This window comes from Chelonoidis abingdonii, chromosome 15, assembly GCF_003597395.2.
Source record: "Chelonoidis abingdonii isolate Lonesome George chromosome 15, CheloAbing_2.0, whole genome shotgun sequence".
Lineage (NCBI taxonomy): Eukaryota > Metazoa > Chordata > Testudines > Testudinidae > Chelonoidis > Chelonoidis abingdonii.
The window spans coordinates 34,226,612-34,253,975 of record NC_133783.1 but is presented as its reverse complement, the minus strand read 5'-3'; the positions used below and the strand labels follow the sequence as shown (position 1 = coordinate 34,253,975).

The 27,364-nt window shown below is 49.6% G+C and overlaps 2 protein-coding genes across 3 annotated transcripts; both read left to right on the top strand.

Annotated features, from left to right (window-relative positions):
* Nucleotides 1–3,354: 3,354 nt before the first annotated feature.
* On the top strand, nt 3,355–16,819 carry CYP26C1 (cytochrome P450 family 26 subfamily C member 1). Its single transcript, XM_032793156.1, has 6 exons — nt 3,355–3,822; nt 4,266–4,490; nt 4,877–5,152; nt 9,142–9,297; nt 14,526–15,167; nt 16,439–16,819. The coding sequence occupies exons 1-6, from the start codon at nt 3,619–3,621 to the stop codon at nt 16,817–16,819; spliced, it is 1,884 nt and encodes a 627-aa protein (XP_032649047.1). The 5' UTR covers nt 3,355–3,618.
* Nucleotides 16,820–23,427: 6,608 nt separating this feature from the next.
* CYP26A1 (cytochrome P450 family 26 subfamily A member 1) lies at nt 23,428–26,989 on the top strand. Of its 2 annotated transcripts, XM_032793154.1 has the most exons (7): nt 23,428–23,616; nt 23,863–24,087; nt 24,334–24,621; nt 24,849–24,998; nt 25,766–25,900; nt 26,241–26,396; nt 26,612–26,989. In XM_032793154.1, the coding sequence occupies exons 1-7, from the start codon at nt 23,428–23,430 to the stop codon at nt 26,951–26,953; spliced, it is 1,485 nt and encodes a 494-aa protein (XP_032649045.1). In that variant the 3' UTR covers nt 26,954–26,989. The 2 variants fall into 2 exon arrangements, with proteins under 2 accessions (XP_032649045.1, XP_032649046.1); XM_032793155.2 differs by lacking the exon at nt 23,428–23,616 and having other exon boundaries at nt 23,849–24,087.
* Nucleotides 26,990–27,364: the final 375 nt, after the last annotated feature.

Here is a 27,364-nt window from a genome sequence, read left to right as displayed (position 1 = left end):
CATACGGTTGTGTGTCCCAGGAAGCTTGGTGCCCAAGTATCTGCCCCAGGCCTCAGCAAAGCAGCAGCAAGAATTTTTGTTAGACCTTGATGTGAAACTGGAGCTGAAATTCCCAGTCGGGCTCAGCGTGGCCTAGAGATCTCGCTCCCCTCTGAGCAGCACAGTCAGGGAAGGGCAGAGGCTCTCCTCCTGTTGGGTCAGTTCTCCTCCTAAAACCATTGGTAGGTGTTTTCCAAGGAAGAATGGCGCAGTAATGACCAAAGAACGGGGCAGCACGAAGGGACTAGTTTTGGGAAGCGGGACCCGATGCGCTGTCGCTTCGGCTTTGCAGTGCAGCCTCTCCCGTGTCTTCCTTCCTTTCTGGTGTCCTCTCCAGGCGCAAGTGACTGCCATGGAAGGGGTTTGAGCCCAGGCGCCCCTTGAGAAGCGAGCAGGGCTTGGAGGCTTCCTGCGCTCCCCACTTGGACTGAGGGGCTTTACAAAAGGGCAGCTTTCCCCAGCGGACCCGCAAATGATTAACTCGGAGGGAGCCTGCTCTGCCCTTACAAAAATCCATGTGGAAGGGTGGGTGGAATTTCAGCCTGAAAGTGCCCGCGAGGAAAGGGAGCGGTTGAGGGGACTGGCTGGCAGGCGGGGTGCGAAGAGCGGGGGTGAGGGGGGGGCGGAATTTATAGCTCTGGGATCGTTCAAATGTCTCATGTTAAAGGGGCCTACAGACGTTTGGAACCAGAGTTAGGCTCTGGGGAGTTGCTGACCCAGCTCGGGCTCTGCAGGGTTTGTCTGGGGGATGCTGCGTTGCTTTGAAAATAGAAGGTGGGAGTGTGAATTGAGAAATGCCCGGCCACCCGAATTGCCCTTTAACAGCGTGTTTTCCACAGCCACCAGAACGAGTTTGTGTTGCGCCCTCCTGTGGCTCGCGTTAGATACCGGCCCGTGTGCCGCTGTAGCTCTTTGTAAACGCGGACCTTGCGGACCTAGCCTGACTGGCGTCATTTCCCCACAGAACCCCCTCACCTACATAGTAAGGCTCTGCGAACCGCCCAGAGCCTCTTTACGCCCGGGTCGCAGGGGCCATACATGGAGTGAGCTGGGCTTGCTAGCTGTACCTCCAGCAAACAGGGTTAATCCGGCCTGGAGCAAAGAACAGCGGAGACAATTCTCCAGAGGGGCCTCTAGATTTCAGGGAAGGGAGCGTCACTGAACCTTGGCATCTAAACAAACAACAGGTGTCTCCTGTATGCTGCCGCGCCAAAAGATGCAACTGGAGCTGTGTTAGCAAGTGGAGATGGGGTGCAGCGAGAAAAGGCTGCACCAAGCTCCCAGAGGCCAGAGCCTTGGGAAGCACATGTGCTGTGCACAGGTTGTATAAAGGTGCTGCCCTGACCTAGGGAGAGAGAACTTTCCTTTGGACCAGCAGGGTAAGAATAACTAGAACCCAGAGACATTTGTTCCCATTGACGCCAACAGGACAACTCGGATTGACTTCCGATGGGAGCAGGAGCCGACCCCGCATTGAGCCAACAAAGCTTTCCATGGGAGACAGTTCCGGGAAAGCCCAAGCTTTCCTGCTGCGCAGCGATTTGCTTTGCGGTAATACTGCTCCTGAGAAGGACCTAGCGGAGAAACTGGCTCGGATCCAAGGCCCTGGCCCGTGATTAGCCTGATCCCATACTTCTCACGCAGGCAAAACTCAGTGACATCAGGGAGAGCTTTGCCTACGTGCGGAATATGGCAAGAGGATGTGTTGTACCCAGCCCGCCGCTAAAATGCCTGCAGCAGCTTTTAGTGCGGGAACATGTTGGTTCGGATTTAGATCGTTACCCGGCGCTGTGTTTTCTGCACAAGGCATTAGGCTACCTGCTCTTGATGTCCCTTTCGCGGCAGTGTAATGACTTGCTGAGCCGTGAGTCACACAGGAAGCTCCAGGGAATGGCAGCTGCAAGCCCGGAACCCAAGCGGCTGTCTACCTGCCCTTCACTGGGAACCCTTTCCCCGGCTCGTGCCAACGTGCACAGGGACCCGGATCGTAGCGTCCCATTGGCAGAACTCCCGCGTGTCTGCCGCTTCCTCCCCGGGTGTGATCGTGCCCTGCTCGGGCTGAGCTGGAGGGGGGCTGGCAGGCGCTCCTCGGGGTGGGGAAACCAAGTGTGCAAGTCTCAAGGGTCTGTCTGCGAGCGGTGCTTTCTAGTGTAAAACACCTTCCGCCTCGCACACAGGGGCCCTGAATTAACTGCAAACGAGCAAGGGGCGAGTGAGGGGGACGGGACTCGGGGAAAGCCCCAGAGAGGAAAGGAGCGCTGGAGAGCAGCGTTCCCTTTGGAGCACTATTCAAATAACGGGTCACTTCACGTCGATCGGGCTGAGACCTTTGTCCCATCTTGCGTAGCATCAAAATCAAGGAATGACACGGATCCTGGGAGGTTCGGTGGAGTCAGCGGTGGAGAAGGGGCTCTGGGGGAAACGCCAGGGGCTCACAGGCTGCTGCGCGCTGCCTCGCTGGACTCCGAGGGGCAGGCAGGCTTGTTGTGGGGAGGGTGAGAATGAGTGACACTGGATTGGCTGTCATTGGTTACCTGGCTCCCAGCCCTCCAGCTGCAGGGATCTGTCACAGCGCTCCCCCCCTCTGCAGCTCCCCACACTCTTTCAATCAATCCCCTCACTTCTCACGGGCTCCAATCATTGCACTTTGTCACGCTCTGGAAGTACGCAGCAAAGACGTCACCTCTGAACGTGGATCGGATAGTAGGCCCCCAATATCTATATAAAACTGCTCAAGGCAGAGAATAGTTAAAAAGGACAGAGACGGCGAGAGGAAGGGGGCAGAGGAACTGGGCTGCAGACTTTTCCAGCGGACCATTCGCCCTTATGATCGACACAAAAGTTATGCGAAGCCGTGAGTACCCAGCTTCTTTCTTTTTCGCCCCGCAGGGTCTTTGACAGATGTAGCTTTGCTGGGATAACCCTTTGGGAATACAGTTAGAAAGTCATCAGGATGCTGGCTGCAGCATCTGGAAGTGCTGGCTGCTCCAAGCTAGGGGAGTCGCCGCCAACCACCTAGGTAAGCCGGGAAGTTTCTCCAGCGGAGCCCAGGGTTGCTGCTCTAAGCATCCTGAAGCTCTGCTTTCTAGCAAACCTGAGACTCGTGGGGGAGAGGAGTGAGGCGGACACTTTAACTTAGAGGAGACTCCCTTGCTGTATAGTGGCTTTGTTGGATTAGCGGATCCGGCTTTGCTAGGAGAAAATGAAAGATCAGCCCGAAAACTTTGGTGTGTTGAAGTGCGGTTCGTTGTGAAGTGCGGTAAATCTATGGCACCCCAGCAGCTGATTTTTCACTCTGAATAACTCCTCTCTGCCAAGTGGCCGGTTTCACCTTCCAGGCGGCATCCGAGAAGGCAGGGGCAGAGCGCGGGCACCTTTCTCCAAATCCTGAACAGCCCCCAAGCCACGCGCGCTGCAGTGGGGCTTTGCCAGGCGATGTGAAATCGAGGGCTGGCCTGTCTTGTTCCTTCCCTCCCGGCAGCCTAGTCCCCCGCTCCTCCAGCCCGCTGCAGAGGTGCTTTGCCCGGTGACAAGCGACAAAGGGCATCCGGCTGCAGCAGCCGCGGCCTGGAGCCGAAGATGTTACTGGCGGGGATCAGCCTGTTGTCCTGGCTCGAAGCTGCGCTCGCTGCCTTGCTGGCCCTCGGGCTCCTCCTCACCGTGTCCCGGCACTTGTGGACTCTCCGGTGGACTCTGAGCAGGGACTGGGGCAGCGCTCTGCCCCTCCCCAAAGGCTCCATGGGGTGGCCGTTCTTCGGGGAGACCCTGCACTGGCTTGTCCAGGTAAAGTACAGAGGAGAGCACGTGTCCCCCTGCGGCGGGGCTGGGGGCAGTCTCCGGGCTGCAAGGCCTGGGCTGGCGACCGCTGGGGGCGGGCGGGGGATGCCCTGCAGGGTGGTTCACCACCCCCGCCCCCCGAGATCAGGCTGCTCCTGGGACGCCCAGAACTAACTGAAATGTGAGGAAGGGATTTAAATGCTTTTCATTCCTTAGCTACGTGGTCCCTGAGCTGGGCTCCCCCCGCCCCGCGGGTTTCGCGGCGGAGGGCGCCAGGCTCGGCTCAGCGAGCTCCCCTCCTGCTCCAGAGGAACCGCGGGCGTGTATGGGGCCAGGGGGCTCCGCAGTCAGCAAATCTGAGCCCGGCCGGGACTGTCCCTGGGGTCGGGCTGGCGGGATCCAAGCCTTGCCCCGGGGGTGTCTCCGCTTGACCTGCTGGCTGGTTGCAGGGCTCCAGCTTCCACAGCTCCCGCCGGGAGAAGTACGGCCACGTGTTCAAGACCCACCTGCTGGGCAAGCCTGTCATCCGAGTGACTGGGGCCGAGAACATCCGCAAGATCCTGCTGGGGGAGCACAGCTTGGTCAGCACCCAGTGGCCCCAGAGCACCCAGATCATTCTGGGCTCCAACACCCTGCTCAACTCCATCGGCGAGCTGCACCGCCAGAGGAGGAAGGTGCGCTCCGTGGCGCGGGGAGGGGAGGTGGCCAGGGACCCAGCACTCACGCGCGTAGCCGGGGGATTCTGAGGCGGGAAGGCGATGTTTGGAGCCCTGTGTGAAACTCCTCTGTAGTTGCGGGGAAGGGCCGGGCTGTGTGAGCGGGGCGGACGCCGAGGGTCCAGGGAAGGCGGTTGTAATTCACCCCTCTGCAGACTGCGAAGCCCACGCTGCTTCGTGGCCAGGCTGTCATCATTGAGCCGGCAGCTCCGTCCAGGAGGAAGCCAATTGGTGGCGGCTGCCAAGTGGGTAGCCCCAGTTCCCCTGGCTGCGCAGCTGCAGGTTGGAGACAGCGCCGCTAGCCTCTTCTCGCCCCCTAACTGTCTCCCCTCCCCTCTGCCTAGATCCTGGCTCGAGTCTTCAGCCGCGCTGCCCTGGAGAGCTACCTCCCCGGGATCCAGAAGGTCGTGAGCTGGGAGCTGCGGGGCTGGTGCAGGGAGCCTGGCTCCGTCGCGGTTTATGCCTCCGCTAAAACTTTGACTTTCCGCGTTGCAGCTCGGGTTCTGTTGGGCCTCAGCCTGGAAGAAAAACAGTTTAAGGACCTGGCCAAAACCTTTGAGCAGCTGGTGGAGAACCTGTTCTCCTTGCCCCTGAACATCCCGTTCAGTGGGCTGCGCAAGGTACTGTTATGGGGTTACATGCCCGACTCGCACCGTTTTGCTTCCCTCTGCTCTGCCTTGTTGCAACCTACCGAGTATGGATAGGCTGCATTGCCTTAAAAAAATGTCCAGCGCCAAAGTAGCCAAAAAGCCGAGGTTGGTCTCCAGGACCAGCGCTGGAAGTTAAAGAGAATTGTAAATAACACAGAGCCATGAAAGCCCACCATGCGCGGTTACCCTGTCCTATAAGGATCCAGGCATGTGTTCTAGCTTTCGTAATGCAAGGTGGATCGCTACTGCCATTTTAAAATACAGTGAATTGCCTTCTTCCTGTCCCTCGTCCCCTCAGGAATTCCCTCTTTTGCTATCTTACCCCTTACATGTCCCTGAGTGGGTAACGAGTCACATTTTAAACAGGTTTCATTGCTGTATTAGTTGCAGTGATCAGTTAGATTTTGCCCCATTTATTTTGCATTGGTTTCTTATAAAGTGTCGGATTGTTCTCTAATTACTACTCGTCGTGGCCATTTCTTTTCCTTTTTTTCTATATATTTGCTTCCAGCACCTTTCTGTGTTGTTGGCGTCAATGTATTATTATATAATGTTTGATTGCTAAGCATGTTACATCTAGAGTTTTCCCTGGAATAAATTTCAGTTGTTTGATGCCATATTCTCAGCAGGATAGTGATCTGTCCAATTCCTTTCCACAGATTATTGGCTTTGCTATTATCATGGTACATCACAGCCACAGGAGTTTTCCGCACCTGTGGGCTGGTTCAGAGAATGCCACTTCCTTTGGCTGAGATAGTCCTTGCTAACATCTATTTATTGCCTTAATAGTATATAGTCTGTTGACTTGTTCGTGCTGTAGTTCTGTGGGTTCTGAGCTGAGAGAGGGCTAGAAGCCGATTCATAGATTCTAATGACAGACGGGACCATTGTGATCTTCTGCTCTTGTATAGCACAGACCATAGAACTTCCTCCTAAATAATACCCTGAGCAGATCTTTTAGAAAAACATCCTATCTTGATTTAAAAGTGTTCAGTGGTCGAAAATCCACCAGGACCCTTGGCAAATTGTTTCAAGGGCTAATCACTCTCACCATTAAAAATATAGGCCCTATTTCCAGTCTGAATTTCTCTAGCTTCAGCTTCCATTGGATTGTGTTATACCTTTCTCTGAAAAGCCCATTGTTAGATATTTGTTCCCCATGTAGGAGTTTACAAACAGTAATCAAGTCACTCCTTCACCTTCTCTTTGTTAAGCTAAGTAGATGGAGTTTCAAGAGTCTATCATTATAGGGAGCTCCATCTATATATTTGATTATATTGAATGATCTCTTGAGTGTGTGCATTATACACCATTTTTTTGTGTGTAATTTCCTAGGAGTTTGAAAAAACAGAACTTCTGTCATGTGGCATCATATTGACATTCACATGGGTCATCAACAGGGTTAGAACCTTCAGATCCACCCAACAGACCTCTGCCACTTGATCTAATAGAATAACTGATCATTCTCTATGTACACTAGCACTAGAGGAGCATGAGACACTCACTTTGCCAGTGGGTTTCAGAGATATTTGCTGACAGCAAAGGAATGATGAGATTCAGGAATCTTGGTTTCAATTTTAGGCACAGGAGGGGAGTGTTCTTTAGTGGGCACAGACTCCTCTGTCTCTTCCCTCCCCCCGCCACCGCAAGCTTTATCCTTTCTGCTCTATCCCCTTCTACTCCCAATCTCCCCTCCATTCCCAATCTCCTTGCCCAGCCAGTCCCAGTTCACCAGGCCCTGTGGACCCTTACCCCCAGTGTCCTTGACTGATGCCCAGCAAGTCCCATTTCCCCTGGCTCCGGTCCAGTCTTTTTCTCTCCCTCCCCTCCGCAGACTCTTTGTCCCTATCTGTTTGTTCAGCCAATCCCAGTTTTCCCCCAGCACCCTGGTTCCTTCTCAGATCTGTCTTTCCTCTCCTCATGTCCTTCCCCACATTCCATTGGCTCCCATTTTCCCTGTCCAGCTAGTCACAGTCTCCTCTTAGGTCATATTAGATCTAATGGTTCCTACTGGCCTTAAAATCTGTGAACCCTCCATCCCCCCCTCCCACCCAGCTCCCAGTCCATTTTACCCCACCCAGCTCCCAGTCTTAGTCTCTTTGCCAACCTGTCCCAGTCTCCCACCATCTCAGCACCTAGTCCCAGTTTATTTTCTCTTTCCCCCCGGGGACAGCCTTCAGTCTCAGTCCTGTGTCTTTTCTTCACAGCTTCCTTCTAATCTACTCCCCCATTTTGTCCCCTCTGCATTCAAATCAAGCTGCTTCCTCTTATATGCTATCTTGATGCCAGCAGGGAGAGAGGGCATGAAGAGCACAGGAAAGATAGTTCTTGTGATTCAGTTGCAGTACCTGACTCTGGCATGGCCTGCAGCAGCCCAGAGTTACAATTTCAGTTGAAGTCATCTCAGCTCCCTGCAGAACCCAAGCTGGAGCCTGCCCAGGGCATAATGAAATCTCCAGAGTTTTTAGCTGTGAATATCTAGCAAGATTCAAAGGCTTACATCCTGTCCAAATTTGGCTGAATTTTCACAGGGATGGCTCATCCCTGACATAAAGGCCACTTCCTGCCAACTTTTTCATCCCCGCACCAAATCCCTGTGGGAGCTAGAGACTCTTCAAGATAGCCAAAATCTTTTAACATGGGCAAAACAACATATTTTTCACTAGTCTTGTTCATAGAAAAGGCTGAACCATTTGGGCCAAAAATTGCTAAAATACTTCAGCCTGATGCAGACACCTGGCATGGAAAAAATGTCATCCCAAACAGTTTAAGTGTGGGAAAGCTATATGCATAAAAACAGGGTCTTGTAATGGGAAGAACTGAAACCTTGGCTGTAAGACTTTGGTCTAATTTTGGTTGTTAGGTCTACTGTGCAGATACTGGGTGGTGTTGGTGGCATATGACAATATTATTATGGAGTCAGAGTGTTTAATGCCTGAAGGGACCACCAGCTCATCTAGTCAGACCTCCTGCTATTCCTAGTGATATCTGTGCATGGATTTCTTTCAGGTTAAATTGCTCTGCCTCTGGACTTCTGCAGTAGGGTGATCTCTAGTAGGATGAGGCCTGCAGGAGACAGGTTTCTTGTTACAGAACCACACACATTGCATTCCGAATGCATTTCCATTTCACGTAGTGACAGCTTCAGAGCTGACTCCTCCATATCCTATTAGATGTTTGGTAGCATGGAGGGTTACTTTAATGGAAATGCAGCCTTTTGACAGACACATTTACACACAACCAATTGGGTGTGATTATCACATAATTAGGTAGCATACCCATCTGGAATAGTGAACCCCTTTGTCACTGCCTTTGAAAAGCCTCTGGAAGTTTCTGGAGACCAACATTAGGTGGGGATTGGCTTGTCAAGTCATCCTCTCATATCCAGGTACCAGAAAGCTCCCTTTGGACATAGCAGAAGCTGAGTTTGTTCATGGCAGTCATCAAGAGGTCACTGTGGCATTAGCCCTCTAGCTTCACTGCTTCCCTCCCCTCCGAGTGTGCCTTGGGCAGTACTTCCATTTACAGGGTGTGTTGGAGTAGCACAGGGAGAAATTACCCAATTCCCAAAAGTCTAGCTGCCCAGTGCCAAGTAATGTCAACAATGACAAACCCAGACCTGAAGAAGAGCTCTGTGTAGCTCCGAAGTTGGACTCTCTCACTAACAAAAATTGGTCCAATAAAAGATATTACCTCACCCACCTTGTATCTCTAACATAGACAAATTACTTTGTTCTTCCTAGTCATTTAATTGTGAGGTGGCAGATTGAAGCACACTCGGAGCACAAAAGGAGCGTGGATTTGAGCTATTAGTATAAGTTAGAATAAGAGTGATGGGATTCTTGAGGTCCTTGAGTGCCATTCATCCTGGGTAGGGTCTTTTTCCAGATTTTTTCTTACAGTGCTTCACTGGGGCTGGGTTGGACAGTCCCTAAACAATTATGTCTGACTCTTTTCAGGGGATCAAAGCCCGGGATCTGTTACATGAGTTCATGGAGAAAGCCATAATGGAAAAACTACAAAGAAAGAACTCAGAAGGTTATAGTGATGCTCTGGATTTCTTAATAAACAGTGCCAAAGAGCATGGCAAAGAATTCACCATGCAGGAGCTGAAGGTAAAGAGAATCTCCTTTGGTGTTTTGCTTCTATCTTTAAAGCAGTTTGTTTGGGGGGCAATTGATATCTGCTAGCCTCAGCCTTTGTTTTACCCACTCTGGGTGAATCCATCACAAACAATAACAAAGCTTATAATTAACCATCTTCCTCACCTTAAATGCCCCTGGGCACAAAACATTGCTTGTCCACCTTGATGAAATAAGGGTCTGGAAAAAAAAACTCCAAACCCCGTAGAAATGCAAGGATGTTGAAAGAGGGACTGGACACCCAACACTTAAGGTAGGTGTTGAGCAGAGAAAGGTGAGCTTTGTAACATCTCACCAGTTCCCAAGCCTGAGCAGACAGCAGGTGAGGCGGACACTTAGGAAGAGTTTGCCAGCCGTATAGACATCCTTTTCATGGTTAAATTGCTTTGCATGTGAACTGAGTTAATATTTTAAAAGTAAATAAATGCCTCTTTTGCCCTCCTACCTTATCCTCTTGACTTTTCTTCCAGTCATCTGCCTGGTTTTACTAGAATACTACTAGGTTTGTCCAGCTCCAATGGAGCATCTTGCCTATCCACGTATTCTCAATACACTCCAAAATATTATCTTTGACATGATAGACCCAATTGTGCATTCCTTGCACACTTCTCCACCTATTGTAGGGGGCCTATGGATCACGCCACTGTGTTCTAGGGGGCGGTAAACATAGAAATTTTGAAACAATATATCAAAATGACTCCTGAGATGGAATGATGGATTCTGGGTCATTATCTAGGATCAGCTCCTTAATTATATTACTGAGAATGTGGATGTGCTCTATGGAATAGTGAACATGAGACAGCACTATGATTTAAGGCCAAATTCTATCGTTCTTACTCAGGCAAAGCTCCCAATTGAAAGCAATGGGAATTTGCCTAAGAAATTGTGAAAGTATTTGTCCTTAGTACTGAGTCAGTGCGTACCACCAGGCTATTCTAGGTGTCACTATTGATGTGAAATATTAAAATCTGAAGTAGTGTTTATAAAGTTCTGGGATAATTTTGAGTGTGTGCAGTAGTTGATTTAAGTATATTTATAATGTTGAGTTTTAAAATATCCTATGGAGATATCAGGCCAAGATCAGGACTTACTGTAAAACCTAAAATGGGTAACTGACCTATCTTTCTCTTCTGTGGCTGAGAATCAGCTTCTATCTGTATTGCTCTGGGCTTCCAAAAACAGGCATGTTTGCCTGCCGTATTGGCAAAACTGCCAAAATACTGATGGCCTTCCAGGTCATCTTCTTTTCGGAGCATCTGTGAGGTCAGTTTCAGGGTATAAGATGCTATTAACTTGTATGGTAAAAACGATGCTGCTTAGCCTCGTCCGGGATGAAATCCTGGCTCAGTTGACTCCAAACTCCTAAAAGCTCCAGCAGGGTCAGGATTTCACCCCGGATCTTTATTTCCTAGGAGCAGGTGACCAGTTTTTGTAAAGTTTCTGAATCTTTGCTTCTGAAAATCTGGAAGTGTGTGGACAGAATTGCATTGTCTCCGCATGGAAACTCATCACTGCCTGTTGGCATCCCTCCTAAGAACAGCGGTAAAAGTCATTATGCATTTCCTGAAATCCTTGGGCATTTAGTGTAGGCAGCGAAATGGACAGCGACAGAACACCCAACTCCGTCAGGTTAGCTTATGCTACAGAGCAACAACTTCACAGCAAACTAAGTGAGACCACCGGGCTATTCCCGACAATTCTGTGTTGGTTGGAGAAGGAACCATTAGAGGGTCTTTTCCGTCTCCGATCTGCCCCATTCCTGGCATCTTCTCACTTGAGTGTGTCACAAAAAGAGCACCGTTTGGCTCCAAGCCAGGGGGCAGGATTCCTCGTGAGGAGGCAGCGTGGCCGAGTAGACACTGGACTGGTACCCAGGAGATGTGGGTTCTGTCACTTCCTAGTCTCCTCTCTGTGGTTCACTTTCCCGGTATTTAAAATGGGCTAATGATCTCCTCATGAAGAGGTTCGGGTTGGTTTATTTTTGTTTGTGTTCAAATCCTATCCTATGTGGAACTCTACGAAGGGGAAGCCAGTCTGCAAATAGGGAACTGCAAGCCACTTTTCTTCTGAGTAACAGAGGGTGTTTGCCACGGCTTGTGTAGCACAGCAGCTTGTGGGAGGAACCCCTGTACACTGTATAAGTAGTTCACTAGGAGAATATTCTATTTTAGAGATTAATTAAAATGACTAAAAAATCGATCTCGAATCGATGTTTAAGAAAATCTAAACTATCGGGCAAAAATAATGCGCTTATTTGTAAACAATGCTCAACGATATTCTCCGGGAGCAGCTAGAGGTGCTTAGAAGAGGTATAGGTGACATTAGTCAAAAGAGATGAACATAACTATCTTTGTGAAATTAAATCCGGGTATCTGTGATGTAATACTTGTCAGATTATACCCAGGCACCCCTAATGCATATTATTCAAAAATAATTATATCAGCAATTGGAGATCCCCCACGGATAGAGCCTAGTCTAAGAGGCTGAGGTGTCTCATCCCAGTCGAGATAACAGTGATCGGCAGGGAGTCAGCATGTGTTAGTATGCAATTCTGTGTGCTGTGCAGTTAGAAACTTCCTACATCCGCTGCATTTAAAGAAACTTTCCTGAGGATGGGAAAATAATTTATGGTTACAGTCTAATGTGGCAGCGCCTTGTACTAAAATAAAATGACAGCGGAATATTAATCTCGTGGAATGATCTGCCTGGGTTAAAAAATCGTAGTTGCTTTGCAGCATTGGATACACACCTCTAAGAGACACTCCAAGCTCGAGTGTGCACTAATTGGCTGACTCGCTTTGTGTTTAAATACTTGCCAAAGAGCACTTTCCACCCCTGGACGCTGGGGATTGTACTCGGGGAACGAATGCAGCATGCGCGTTACAAAATCAGGACGTGTAACAGTCCAGGTTAAAAAGCCCACCGTTTTATCGAAACCACCAGAAAAAGCCGAAAGTCAAAGCAGGGGAAAGAGCACATCCTTTATCACAGCGGCGTAGGGCTCTCACAGAAGGCAGTGGGGGATTGGGCATCTTGCTTTCTGAAAATGCACCAAAATAAATTAAACTATAAAGCACTGCTGTAAAGTCACAATAAAGGTGAGATTTAAGTTTGAAGGAAAACAGGATAATCCTGAGCTGTTTCCATAGTGAATCAGACTGAAAAAGAGGCGAGGTGAGGCTACAAGCCACCCAATTGTACTGGCTATAAGAGAATAAATAAAATACTTTTTAGATTGATAAAATATTCTAGCGTCAGGACGCTCTTTCCAGCCACATTAATACGTTGCGAGCTGCTCTATTTTCATCCTTTGTGCGGTGATAGATTAGCCTTGTAAAGACTAACAGAGTGAGGAACTCAGCAGCACCCCGGTGCAGCAGTGCCATCCGTTGCTATGCGGTGTTACACTTTACTACGCGGAGCTTTCCCGGTGGAATTTCGCATTGGGAGAATCAAGACATTGTGGTCACCAGCACAGACAGTGTACGGTTCTCGGGAGTGCCCAGTTCCTGCTAATGTCTACGGGAGCGATGTGGACAGATACTGGGGGAAGCAGCCCCCCCCCCGTTTTGTCAGACGTTATTTACATCCTGGAGGTGGCCCGGAGAGCCAGCACACTGACAAGTCTCCCTCCCACGCCAAAACAAGCCCTAGCTAAGCTGCAGGGCCTCGGTCTGGTAGCAAAGGAAAATCCTTGCTGTGGGGCCCCGTCATAGCGGGATTGGCTCCGGGTACTTCGGATCTTTTAGAGGAATGGCCTTGTGTGTGTGGCTTTCCCTCCCCTTAACAGGAAATCAGAGAGCCCACTTTTGGGATCGTTCTGTGGCTTGGCTGTGTGCTGAGTTATCAGAGCCACACTGTGACAAACATGTATGTAAAGCATCGTATGGATGTAGTATATATGTCGGGTCCGTTGTTTTCCTTTGCAACACACCTCAGTTTTTGCTTCTAGGAAGCAATTGGAATCATTGGATCCTTAGGCTTGTTTTTCTCGCCGCACTAAATAGCATGGGAAGGGGGCGTGCAGGGGTCAGTGTCTGGAGTTCTTCCGTGGTTGTCCCATGGCTTGTTATACAGGGCTCGGTTCTGGCAGATGCCGAACACTGTGAGGCAATCCAGCAAGGCCCTTAACTTGACACACGGGAGTAGGAGAATCCCCGTAATGTTTAGCTCAGCACCTTGCAAAATCCAGCCCATGGCGATTTAGTTCAGGTGGCTGCACATCTATGCATAGTGTGGCTGCGCGGGAGAAAGGTTGATAGACTCAGGGAATTTTGAACAGATCGAAGATCATTGACAGGATTTTAGATGTTCCACTAATGTCATCGAGCAATAAGAAAGTTTGTTAATCTACAGACTCTGACATGCCCTTGCCTCTGGGGCAATCGAAGAACCCGGCTTTGTCAAAAATCTGTATCCAGGTAACACTCTGTTGGCTGCAGAGGCTCACATACATACATTATAATGGCACAGCAAGTTTCTTATTACTTGTACTCACTGTTGGCCCGAGTCCAGTTCTATTCATGTACACAATGTCTTCACATTCATTGCAGGGGGCGTTTGAACAAACGTTACCTGTTTTAGATGGTAGCATAGGAACCTGGGACTCCCGGACCAATATCCACCATCAGCAATGTAGACTTGCCTATCCGGCGATGATTTCTTTAAGAAAGTGGAGAATCTGTACATATCAAATGTAGTGTCTGGCAGCCGGAGATCCAAATCTCTAAGGCTAAGTGTGAGGATAACCTTTGCTCACAAAATTCTTAGCCTGGTGTATTTTTGATATTAAAATACTCTCTGGGAGCCCCTTTCATAAGCACCCATCAGAATTAATATATTTTCAAAAATGAAAACATTTAACATTGTTGTTTTAGTCGAAATGCTGATGCAGCAATTGGTTCTCCTTTTCTTTCTCTTTTTACTGATAATGTTTGCAGGTTCGTAGGGAATAAACAATCCATTACATAAGTGGTAGACGTACAATACAATGTTCGGTTAGCAAAGGAACGCAAGTCCTGTAAAGTTCCAGAGATCTGAGTTTCTGAACACTCAAAAATGGAAATGAAGATGGGCCACGTGGGGCTAGACAGCGCTGCTCAGAGGGAACGGGGGGAGAATGATTTGAAGATTAAAACACATATGATTTGAAGATTAAAACACAAATGCATTTAAAACTGTCACATTTGATTATCTCGCAGGAGTCAGCGATTGAGCTGATATTTGCTGCTTTCTTCACCACTGCTAGTGCCAGCACTTCTCTGATCCTTCTGCTACTGAAACACCCCTCGGCGGTAGAAAAAATAAGACAGGAACTGGTGTCCCATGAATTGCATAGGCACTGCCATTGCCTTTCGCCTGCAGTCTCCCAAAAGAACCACCCATATATTGAACCCTGCCAAGATACACCGATGATCCAGGAGAAAGAGAGGAAGGACAGTGACTCTCAACAGCGTCTCCTCTCCACGCCAGAAGGGACGCCGAAGAATCAAACTCAGCAACTTGATATAAAGGCAGAAGGAGAGGCTGGGGGTGGTTTTATCCAGCGGCCTCCTCTCCTTAAGGAGCTCATGTTAACCAGAATGACACAAGAAACAATTAGTTTGAATACAAACGATCATTATTCAAACCACAGGCAAGAGGAAGGCGGCCAGCCGCCCAGCAGGTTCGAGGTGCCCACAGGGCCCGTGGTTCCAGAGGCGGAGTGTCATTGTCAGCCTGAGATGAACTTGGATAAACTGAGCCGTCTCCGCTACTTGGACTGTGTGGTTAAGGAGGTCCTTCGCGTGCTGCCGCCCATTTCTGGAGGCTATAGGACAGTCCTGCAGACCTTTGAGCTGGATGTAAGTTATCTGTTCCGTTTTGCAATTGTTTAAAGACTTGGGTATGACTTTGAGCTAAGCAGCTTTAGTTCATTGATGTGTATCTGCATGTCTTATCAGGCAGTTTTACACTATTTTCTTCTTCCTCTTAGTGACCTCTGGGTATTTCAAAGGGTTGATTTCCTACTAATGGAGCTGTGCGACCATTAAAACTTGTCTGTAGAACGAGCTTATCTTTAGTGTGAAACACTTGTTACGATGTAAGATACGATATTTTGCCAACTGCAGGCGCACCCGAGTTAGTGCAAAATAAATTTACACTGAATCTGGTTTTTTGCATTTTACCATTATAGAAAGCACAGAATACAGGGGAATGTTGCACACAGCTAACTGGCCATTTAAAACAGAAAACGGAAAACATAAAGCATCTACAAATGAAATAATTGGTTATTTGTTTGAAAAGTAATTTATTTATATAGTGCCCAAAAATGTGTTGGCTGCTTCCGTGAAAATCAAATGATACTGATTTTACTAAATCAGCAAATACCGAAATGGGACAATATCACAGCGTGAATAGAAGAAACGACAGCGAAACAGAGCAGCAGAGAACCGCAAAATCACACGGCAGGCCCAGTTCTACAACTAATAGGAGAGTAAGTCTCGCTCAGGCACCGTAGCCCCAATGAACACAACAGCAGTGTCTGAATAGGAGCTGCAGGAACAGGCCCTGGATCCAGCTGGCGCCATCACACGAGTCCTGTTTGTGTCCTTGGGACTACAGGCGTGAGCGAGGCGAGCAGGATTCTGGTCTCAAAGTTCGCGCTGCAGGGTCCTACACGGAGGACGAGCAATAAGTTATTTCCATTAACCTCGGTGTCCGGGGCGGGCGGGCGGCGTCTGAAGCTGCCGCAATAGACAGGGTGGTTAGTTAGCATCTAGTCCCCACAGAGGGAAGCACCCCGGCCCCGATCGAATTAAACATCCCACCCAACTCCCCAACATCTCCCTCCTTCCTGGAGAAAGCCAGAGCCGGTTTCTAGGGCGGGCCGTGGCCCTGGGCAGGGCGCAGTGTCGCCCTCTGGCGGCCGAACGGAACGGAACGGACTGCTGGTGGCGCGAAGGCCCGGATCCGGCAGGTTTCTAGGCGAGACGGGTCCCAGGGCCCCGGTCCTTAGCAGGAGCAGCAGCAGCACAACCTCAGGGCTCCCCCTAGCAGCTCTGCAATGCCAGGGCCCCCCAGCGCCGGGGCCAGCTGCCCGCTAGCTGATGTTCCTCTCCCCCCTCCTCTGCAGGGCTACCAGATCCCCAAGGGCTGGAGCGTGATGTACAGCATCCGAGACACCCACGAGACCGCGGCCGTGTACCAGAGCCCCCCCGAGCGCTTCGACCCGGACCGGTTCGGCTCGGCCCGGCAGGAGGGGGCAGGACGCTTCCATTACATCCCCTTCGGCGGAGGGGTCAGGAGCTGCATCGGCCAGGAGCTGGCCAAGGCCATCCTCAAGCTGCTGGCCATCGAGCTGGTCAGCACGGCCCGCTGGGAGCTGGCCACCCCCGGCTTCCCCGAGATGCAGACGGTGCCCATCGTGCATCCCGTGGACGGGCTGCAGCTCTTCTTCCACCCCCTGCAGCCCGGCGGCGCCAGCACCCGCCGCCAGGTGTCCCGGGAAGCTTGAGCCTTCGCCGGGGCCTCTGGCGCTGGGGCGGGCTGCGGGCAAGGCGAGGAGCGGACGCCGCAGCAGATCTCAGAAGGGCCGGGCGTGGGGGACAAGCACCAGGATTTGTACCGACCGGACACAAAGAGCGCGACACGAGCCCCTGGGCCCATTTCCTTTTCGCAGCGCCCTGCAGCGGGGCTGGGATCCAGCTGCTGAGAGGGGGCCTAGCCCATCCATCCCCTCCTTCTCGGTGCCCTGCTGCTGCCCACCACGGCAACAGGAGAGGGGCTCCGGATGCAGCAGCACATCCGGTGAGATCTCCCTTCCGTCCGCTTGCACATTAGAAAGGCTTGGTTTGTGCCATTCTCACTGCACCCCGGGTGGGGAAAACCAGGGCCCAGATGCACTCCGAGGAGTTCAAACCAGCGAGAAAGAGTCCGAGACCCAAGTATGCAGTTTCCGTAAACTTCAAGGGGTTAGCAGATCTAGAGGTGTTAGCTGGGGGAAAGAAACCAACTGTTCTAGATTTTAAAACAGAATTCCAGGGGATTTAGATTCACCTGCTACCTCTCACCTGACTCTTGAAAGTTTAGGGGAACGCCCTATCCACTGAACAGCCTTCCGAGACACACTGTTGCCTGGTCAGCCCTCCTGCCGCCTTCCTTCTGATCACGTAGAGATTAATGCAGAAAGGAGAGAAAAATAACCGTCTCTAGCACATTTTCATTACAGCCATGGCTAGAGATGGCCTGGAATTTCCTGTTCCACGTGCAGAAGAGTTATGCCCCATGGGATACATGTATTTGTAAAGGAGGGAGTGGGTTTTTTCACGTTGGGCCACAGCCTTTTACAAATTTCCATGGATATTTAAAAAGAGAAAAATCTAAGGGATCGCTGCAATCTGACAGGTCCAAACCTGTCAGATACATCCCAATTATCTGTAACTTTCCGATAACTCTAATTTCCGATAGATTAATGTAAAGAGTTTGTATTTCATCTCACTCCGACACTTTCCATTGGAGTCCATATGATAAAGATGCATTCTGATAGTACTATATATTAATATTGTACATTAACACTGTATCATAGTAAGGACTGTGCTGCTATTATTAAGGATCCATCATTAAATCCCATTGTCAGAGTAAATGAGCCCTAGACTAGAGTTTAGTTGCAGGCTGAAACCTGCATGAGAGAATCGGCTTTCATGAGGGAAGTGACCTTTTTAAAATAAACATTTAAAGAGTCAGGACATTTAACTATTTGATTCTGGCTGAAAAGTTCCTGATTTTAAGATCGAAAACCATTTATTGTGCATACACTCTGGTACCTCTTCCAGAATAATGAATTCAATATTTATAGCGATATTCACATTATAATAACTATCAGAGCAGCATTGAGCAACAAGCCCACTTGTCATGCAACATATGGTGTACAATGACTTAAATATGGATTCACGTGGAGTTAAGGTTGGGTGCTGACTGACCTGTTAGAGGGTCTCTGAATACTGTCTGCATTGCCATTTCCTGCTCTTCAATTCTAAGTATTTTTCTTTTTCCCCTTGTAAAAGAATTTCTCACTGATATTTTGTAAGGGTAAATGAAAGGTCTGTGATGCCTACCTTTCATGTCCATGAATGGAAATGGCAGTTACATTGGAGCGTGGAGAGGATAGTTTAGGGTAATACTAAGTATTATTTGTGTAGATCAGTGAATACATTATTTCATTTTCACTTAGGGCATGATGGCAGCCCACTGGTGTCAATGGAAAGGTTTCGCTGCACTTTGGCTAAGGCACATGGTACATACTGTCCGTCTAAAAGGTGAGGGGAAGCAAGGAAATGGAAACATCTGATAATTACTTTTCATACATTTTGATGGAAAATATGGCTACTCCTGCTCTAGGTCAAGCTCTTGCGTAATATTAAAATGTATCAGATCGTTGAGAGGTGGAACAGAACACCTCCATCCGCACACCTGCTATCTGGAGGATGAAGTTGCCCTTTGTGAAGGCTGACACACTGGTTCCTAGGATAATTTCTCCAATGACACTTCTGCCCTAAATAAACTTTCTTGTCCTCCTGCAATCGCCCAAAATGAGGAAAGTCAAAATATGTGAGTCCCCTTGCCTTAAATGGTGACCCACTGCCTGAAAACCAACCGGAATGATTTATTATTCTGTTAGCCAGAGTGTTAGCAGCCACCGTCCAGCTAACTTACCTGGATCAGTATTTCTAATTAAACATCAGAAAGTCGGGTAACATCATTTCACTCCATGCAACATCTCAGCTACCTAGAGCAGAAACATGGCTACCAAATGTGACAGGTCAAATCTGGAAAAGGTTGTACTGAAAGTCGGAGTTAAGTGTTGTTGGCAGGTTGACCCTTTAGTGAACCAGCAGCCTCTGGCCTCCTGACCTTGTCTTTAAGGTGAATCTTTGTGGTGAAAGGAGGGGAAATCAGTAGGCGGTGGATACAAGTGTCAATGACTAACTTTAATTAGCACAACCACTGAACTGACCTATCCAAACATTACTGACGCTATTGTGATCCTTTTAAGAAAAATAGGCGAACCTTTGATCCACCTCTAGTTCCCTTTTATTTCCGTGGGACCTGGCAGCTCACCTAGGCACTAATCGGCTGGGGAACCGGCTGGCAAATGCAGCTCTGCAGCCTCCTCCTCCAGCTTGGATGAGAAGTGACCGTCGATTCTTCAGGACCAAGCTCAAAAATTACCGCGAGCACTAACGCTGTAACCGCGTTGTTGAATAATGTAATGTGAATCTAGCAAAAAACAAACTTGAAACTGATGTTGTTTTTCAAATAAACATAAGCATTTGCAAGTGAAGTGTAGCAATTACTACTTCTAATCAAAGTTTGTTCCTATCAGGCTGTTAATTTCTTGACCCTCTTCCAAGATGTCTTTAATTATCCCTTTCACTCTTTACCATTTGATTCTTTTCGGACTGACGACTGTAGAATAGATGGCGGTGGCGATAATAAAGGTTTCCCGTGGTAATTATCGGTGCTCAGGCCACCGTATCTCGTTATTTGATGGACAGTGAACTTGGCGAAGTTGCTGGCAGAGTTCATTCAGATGTCACGGTCCGTGTTGTAGGTCACAAGCAGGTCAGAGTATGGGAATGGGAAAGAACCCCGAGGTCATGCCACTGCTCCCAGCGCAATTCACTGAGGATACGGAGACACCAGAAAATGATCATCCCTATTAGGCAGAGAACTGCCTTGCCAGCTTTGGAGGGCTCAGAAGCCGCCAACATAACCACTGGTTGGTTTATATAGGTCAGCGGAGGGGTGGGGGAATGAGAACAAAGTGAGCATTTTAAACAGAAAATAGGGAAATTTACCATAGTAAATTTATGCTGAAATCGTATAATACACAATTATATTTCACATCTGGGCACAGCAAACAATCCGCACACACATATTTGCATTATATGCAGGCATGTGTATACTAGTCACCGTATGCTTCTACCCTACCGATAAATGTTTTTTAAGGAACCTTCACTGACATTTCAATTAAACTCTAAACTTTAAAAGCCTTTAGCCCTCCCGGGTCGGGTCGCTTGCTGACGCTGCACCATCTAGAAATAAATTTCTTTTTTAAGCACAGGTTAAGTGTCTTGTCCCAGAACTAGAAAACAGTCAAAAAACTGTGCATGCGGCACAGAAACACTGGCGTTCAACGACTACATTGCCAGGTACTGTCAAAGCAACCAGGCTACTAAATACTAAGCAGAAATACTCCCCGAGTCATGTCTTCCAGAAAACATAAAAGGGGATACACTAGACATTAGGGGATAACATTCAGATTCCGTTAAAAAAAATCGCGCTCGAATATTTATTGTGGTTAGGCAGGGAATCAGAAAGCGAAATTGACTAGACAAACATGCAGCTGAATACCCTCCGAGTGAAATAGGGTAAATACATATATAAACATATGACAAACAATAGCGACAGCTCTTTTGATTTTGAAACTTCTTCCTCTTGTAATATATTATTGATATTCGATGCAAGGACATTTTCTAGATACAAATATTACTTTGAACCTCGGAGTGCCCCTAGTCACTAATTTACAAAAGAAACTGCGAGAGTCATTTCAGACAAGTAGTGAGCAACAAACACGGGGAGAAAAAGTTCTGTAATTTGAAGGTTATCGAGGATCTTGTTTGTATTCATTTGCCATATTTCTGCGAAACGGTGCCTAAGCTAGATACAAAAGTAAGACTTTATGGTAAGTGCTTGTCATACACTTCAACTACTTACCGCTGCATTTATTGTAATAATGGTAACCGCCAGTCAGTGACTTCTGGACAGCTGTTATCTGTGAGGTGTTATATAAAAAAAAACAAGCAGTCTGGTACCACCTTAAAGATTTATTTGGGAATAAGGTTTCCTAGGTAAAAAAAACTTTATATATGTATCTGACTGCATCAGTAGCTTTACAATCAGTAGGTATTGGTATATATATGTATACCCCCGGAGCTACCATGTTTCCAAATACCAATTCCTACTGATTGTAAAGCTACCGCTGCAGCCAGATGGGTGTAAGCATACAGTTCAGAGATGATGCGCATGACAGAGCAGGAAGAGCGATCGGTGTTTTGGAAACTTTTAGCAGCTGGCTGCTCTTTTGGCGAACAACCAACAAGTACCTGTGCTCTACGTCTCTGGTTGCACAGAAGGGAAATTCAACTCTGCTCCGAAATATTTTTTTAAGGCTTCGCCAAGGTGTAACGCCAGGATCCCCAAACGAACTGGATACTCATTCCAGCCCTGATCGTATTTTCCTGTACAACGACCTCTTATAAATCTACAACCGTGAGTGGGAGAAGCGAAGGGTCCGTGGCAGCCGCCGCCCGTGAACATCCTTTCCCCGCAGTCAGCCCTGCCATTCCGAATTGCACCGCAGTGATAAAAAGCGGCTCCGCATTAGAACATTTCCCAGCATTTGTGAAGCACTCTTGCCTCCTGGATGCTCTACAGGTGAACGTCAGACCCTGGGCAATTCTCTGCACGGTTTGTGTGAGCACATAGCCAGAGCGAAGTCTGCTTTCTAGGCACGCATAGCTATCTCCCAGTCTCTGTGCCAGGAGACTTAGCCCCCCTCTGAATTAAACTGCTGCTGGGGAGTATGCCGAATTCCTCTGCCTTCTTCCCATAACGTTATGGTGGCCTGTGGGTTATCTGCCTCCCACCTATATTCAGACAGATGCTGACTACTGCTCTGCTTGTTGAAAAGGCAAACCCATCACTGCAGGTTGCAAAAGAAAAGATTCACACATAGAAGACCCCTGGGGTAAGGACTAGCTATGCTCCAGGGTCCAGGATGAGAAGCACCAGAAACCTCACGCGTAGGCGCAGGTCTGCGGATGCTGTGATCCATGATTTAAGCGTCTATAAAAGTCTGTGGGTGGCGATAGCCTGGATGTTTACTTTTTGATATAACCTTGCCTTCCCTCGCTGACCTGTGTTTGAACCTGCCATTAGCGCTGCATCATAAGTTTCAGAATTTACTCCTGCCTGATGCCGATTATTCCTCTCAGGACCCTGACCATAAATACAAGCTGGGCCTTTGAGGTGAACTTCAGGCCACGCACTAATTTGAGGGGACAAGGTGAAGCGGCGGCTGTTCGTGATCCAGTGATATAGTTCTGTTTTTACCCTGTAAACCCAAAGCTGCGTTCCGGGCGACCCAAGGCTTTGCAGCTGGAGTTCGGGGAACTCAGTTCTACCCAGGGAAAACCTAGAGGAGATGTTCAAAGCGCTCAGTCCCTGGCCCAACCCGCCCCGCTAGTGCTGTCCAGGGTCTGTACCACTTGCTCCCACTATGGTCACGAGCAATAGCACCAACCCGGAACCAGGCGAAGTCCAATTAACTACTCCTCGCACAGTATGCAATAGCTCGGCTCTTCGCCTGCAGCCTGGGGCTCAGGTCTTTGAAACAAAGGCTGAACTGCAAAGTGCAGTAAAAGAGATTTAAAAAGGTCGGTTGTGTGTACGGTCGTTATCAAACCGCGCATAGAGGCAAAATATAAAAACGGTACGTGCTTTCCCGTGTAACTGGGCAGAAGGACAAAGTGAGCGAGGCATTTCTATAATCTGCCTCAATATATTCTTACTCGGTTTAATGAGGGATAAATAAAGGTAAAAAGGATGCAGCTAATTAGCTGGTCTTTCCTTGATCCCGACGAGCTGAACTAGCAGCTGTTTGCAATTCTGCCCCCATTCCAGCCTTTAATGATTATTCAATGAGCTACAGAGTAGCGCCCTGAAGGAGCTGAGATCTGAGGCCCCCTCTCCCGCGAGCCCCATTGTCCGGGTGAAATTAGCACCTTTTCAAAGTCAGCTCTGTGGCTTGGCTGTAGCTCCTGGAGGAGGGAGACCCGGAGAAGCCACGGCGCAAACCAAACAGTTAAAGATTTCGGGGGGAGGAGCCAGGCCACAATCCGTAATTAAAGATGAACTTTGGGTGAACTAATGTATCTGACCAAGGTGGAGTGGGCAGCAACCTGGGGGAGGGCTATAAAAAGGGGCCCACGGCAGGGCTTCGCCTGTGCGCTGCTGCGCTCTGCGGAGACAGGTAGGGGCTGCGGGCGCTGCTCGCGAGCCATGGGCTTCTCCACCTTGCTCGCCAGCACCCTGTGCACCGTCCTGCTGCCTCTGCTGCTCTTCCTGGCCGCGGTGAAGCTGTGGCATCTGTACTGTGTGAGCGGCCGGGAGCCCGGCTGCAGCCTCCCGCTGCCCCCAGGAACCATGGGGCTCCCTTTCTTCGGGGAGACGCTGCAACTGGTGCTGCAGGTGAGGCCCGCGAGCTCTCCCTGCCCCCGCCCGGCTTCGGGAAGGGGCAGCCCCCCCTCCGATTAGCCATGGCCGATTCGGGGAGCCGGCTCCTCTTTCTGCGGGATCAGGTTGAGGGTAGTAGCTGTCGCGCCTCCTGGATGCGCTGCGCTCCAGGTAGCCGGGGCAGGGCAGCGCTAGCCGGGGAAGCGGGCGGGCAGGCGGCTGGCCCGGATCCCAGCTATCACTGCCCTTCTCTCCCTCCAGCGGCGGAAGTTTCTCCAGATGAAGCGTCGGAAATATGGGTTTATCTACAAGACCCACCTCTTCGGGCGCCCCACCGTGCGGGTGATGGGGGCCGAGAACGTGCGGCACATTCTGCTCGGGGAGCATCGCCTGGTGTCTGTGCAGTGGCCGGCGTCCGTGCGCACTATCCTGGGATCCGGCTGCCTCTCCAACCTGCACGACGGGCAGCACAAGGACCGCAAAAAGGTACCGCGAGGCCCCGCTCCTTTTCCCCCACCTGTCCTGCGGGCGGCTGGGCTGCAGCTCCCTGGTTTGCATCCGGCCGAGGCTGCCGCCTGTGCGCTCTCAAAGCTCCGGGAGCGGCGCCTTCCTTTGTGTGGCTGGGGCGGGGGTGCGCTCCCCAGTGCAGCCAGGCTGAGCTGCCGCTCCGGCGCGCTCTTCCCCTGGGGCGGCGCGGGGGGCTGTGTCCTGAGCCTTCCCCTTCTCCCGCAGGTGATCATGAAGGCTTTCTCCCGGGAGGCCCTGCAGCACTACGTCCCCGGCATCCAGGAGGAGGTGAACGCCTGCCTGGCTCGCTGGCTGCGCAGCGGCGGCTCCTGCCTGCTAGTTTACCCCGAAGTGAAGCGCCTCATGTTCCGCATCGCCATGAGGATCCTGCTGGGCTTCGAGTCGCGTCACACGGACCAGAACAGCGAGCAGCAGCTGGTGGAGGCCTTCGAGGAGATGATCCGCAACCTCTTCTCCCTGCCCATCGATGTGCCCTTCAGCGGGCTCTACCGGGTAACGCTCCCGCCTGCGCTCGGGGCTAGCTCTGGAGTGGGGAGTCCCAGGCATCTCCGGGGGGCGGGGCAGCCCTGGCTCAGGGGGCTGGCACTAGGTGCCCGGCGATGGCAGCTGGAATTGGGGGGCAGTGTATGGGAGCGTGCTCCCAGGGGGTTGGCACGGCCTATGGGGACGGCCTGGCAGCGGGATGACCCACCGCCCTCTAGCTCCCTTCTCCACCCCAGGGCCTGCGGGCGCGGAACTTCATCCACGCCAAGATCGAGGAGAACATCCGGGCGAAGATGGCCTGTAAGCAGCCGGCGGGCTGCTGTACGGATGCGCTGCAGCTGCTGATGGAGCACACGCAGGACAACGGGGAGCCGCTGAACATGCAGGTGAGATGCCCGCGGGCGCTGGCGGCCCTGCCACGGGGACCGCTGCGTTGCCCCAACCAAAGGCCTGATTTTTGCTTCCTTTAAACTCTAACATGGCTCCTGTTGATGTGATGGGAGCAGGATCGGGCTCTAAGTATCTGCTCCCCCCGCAATGCGGAGTTCGGGAGAAGGAAGATCAGGGTGGCAAGTTCTTTCCTCAGTCGGGAACAGCTTCAGGGCCAGGATTTCTGACTATGGCGACCCATGAGTGGTCTCAACTCTCCCCCCGCTAGAGTTGAGGAAGATGCTCCAGTCCCTCTCCTACCTCGGCAGCCCCGGTTCTGGAGCTACCGGAGTTCTGCTGCAGCCGCCCCGGATCCTGGCCTCCCAGGGCACATCCTGCTCGCAGAGGGACCGGAAACCCCCCTCGGTGCTTTCCCCTTTGTGCTCAGTCTGTACGGCACAACATGACGTATGCAAAGCCAGGGCAATCCTTCCCTAAGCCATCGGTTCTCCAAAATCCCTTCCCGGAAAAGGAGTCTCTGCTCGTCTTCCCATTCCCACCCGTGTTTTTCTGTGACTTTATATTAAAACGCAGCCTGTAGATGTGGAGCCTAGGAATATCGCTAATCACTGGTGACATTTAAATGCGGAATTTCCTCTCTGCTTTACTGGCGGTGCAGTTTTTAGAAGGGCATTTGTGCAGGGGAGGAGAAGGCCATGAATTTGGTCTCAAGTACCTAAAACAATAGAGTGTGCGTACCCAAACATCCTGTTCTTTGTCTCAGGAGCTAAAAGAATCGGCAACAGAACTTCTTTTTGGAGGGCATGAAACCACAGCCAGTGCTGCCACATCTCTAATCACTTTCTTAGGACTTCACCGGGCTGTTCTGCAAAAAGTGAGAAAGGAGCTACAAATGACGGTGGGTGTCTTCTCTGTGGAAGTTAAAATTCTTCTGCATTCAGTTTACTGTTTGTTCATCCTTCCTGAGAGGGGAGTGTATTAACTCTAACAGACAAGAGACTAAATCTCTTAAGCAAAGTTAATGCCCCTTAAGACAACTTAACCAGGAAGAGCTGACTCTTCCATTTGAAAAATGAGATTTGCAATGATTCAGGCTTGTTTGGGAAGCCCTTGCGATGCCTGGAAGCTTGATGACTAGCTTGTACTCCATTACTGATGGCAATGCAGGGTCAGGCTAACACAAACTGCAGCCTGACATTTGTGTGCATAGTCTTATGTTAACCATGTTCTTTTCCTAGGGTTTGTTGTGCAGCATGAACCAAGATGACAAACAACTGGATATAGAAGTCTTGGAACAGCTGAAGTACACAGGCTGTGTCATCAAAGAGACCCTCAGGCTGAGTCCACCAGTTCCTGGAGGATTTCGAGTTGCACTCAAGACTTTTGAGTTAAATGTAAGCTGGGTTACCTGGGCTTTTGCTTCTGTTAAATCCCTTCACAGGCTGTAGTGGCTGCTTCCCCCCGCCCCTATAGTAATTTATCTGAAAGTAAGTAAGTCAAACTGACAATATGTACAGGGACTTTTATTTCTCTGTAAAATCTTGACATTCATCTGCCTCTACACTGAAGTCTTCACATATTTGAATTTCCTAACTTTTTTTTTTAACAGGGTTACCAGATTCCTAAAGGTTGGAATGTTATCTACAGTATCTGTGATACACACGATGTTGCAGACCTCTTTACCAACAAGGATGAATTTGACCCTGACCGCTTCATGTCTCCCTCTCCGGAAGATTCCTCCAGGTTCAGTTTCATCCCTTTTGGAGGAGGCTTGAGAAGCTGTGTGGGAAAAGAGTTTGCAAAAATCCTTCTCAAAATATTTACCGTGGAGTTGGCTCGGAATTGTGACTGGCAGCTGTTAAATGGACCTCCTACAATGAAAACTGGCCCCACAGTGTATCCAGTGGACAACCTGCCTACCAAATTCATAGGTTTCAATGGCCATATCTGAGGTCACAGGTTACTTCTGGATGAAATTTCTATAGCATTTAAAGTACACATAGCTTTCTATTTAATATTGGACTTAGGTTTCTATATTTAACTTGTAAATGTATAATAGTTATTTATGTATTTTTTTAAAAATCTGCTAAATGTAAGTTGGGTTGATGTTTGTTCAAGCACTACAATTATGGGTCAGTGTGGTCCATAATTATTTCTTATTTCTGTAGGAACAATGTTTCCCTCTTATTTAAGAATCTTGTTGAAAGCTTGTCAATTTTAGCATTTTGAAGGAGTTTAAGGACAGTGTATGTATTCAGAGACCTTTTAACAAGCATGAAACCATGGGACTTAACTGCACATCCTGTGACCAAAATACACATGTGACTTATATTTAAGCCAGGAGAATGTGTTTTCAGATTTT

Coding starts and splice junctions, on each gene's coding strand:
- CYP26C1 (XM_032793156.1), top strand. CDS start 3,619: ATGTTACTGGCGGGGATCAGCCTGTTGTCCTGGCTCGAAGCTGCGCTC. Junction 4,491..4,876: donor TGCACCGCCAGAGGAGGAAG/GTGCGCTCCGTG, acceptor CCCTCTGCCTAG/ATCCTGGCTCGAGTCTTCAG. Junction 9,298..14,525: donor TCACCATGCAGGAGCTGAAG/GTAAAGAGAATC, acceptor ATTATCTCGCAG/GAGTCAGCGATTGAGCTGAT.
- CYP26A1 (XM_032793154.1), top strand. CDS start 23,428: ATGGGCTTCTCCACCTTGCTCGCCAGCACCCTGTGCACCGTCCTGCTG. Junction 24,088..24,333: donor AGCACAAGGACCGCAAAAAG/GTACCGCGAGGC, acceptor CTTCTCCCGCAG/GTGATCATGAAGGCTTTCTC. Junction 24,999..25,765: donor GGGAGCCGCTGAACATGCAG/GTGAGATGCCCG, acceptor TCTTTGTCTCAG/GAGCTAAAAGAATCGGCAAC.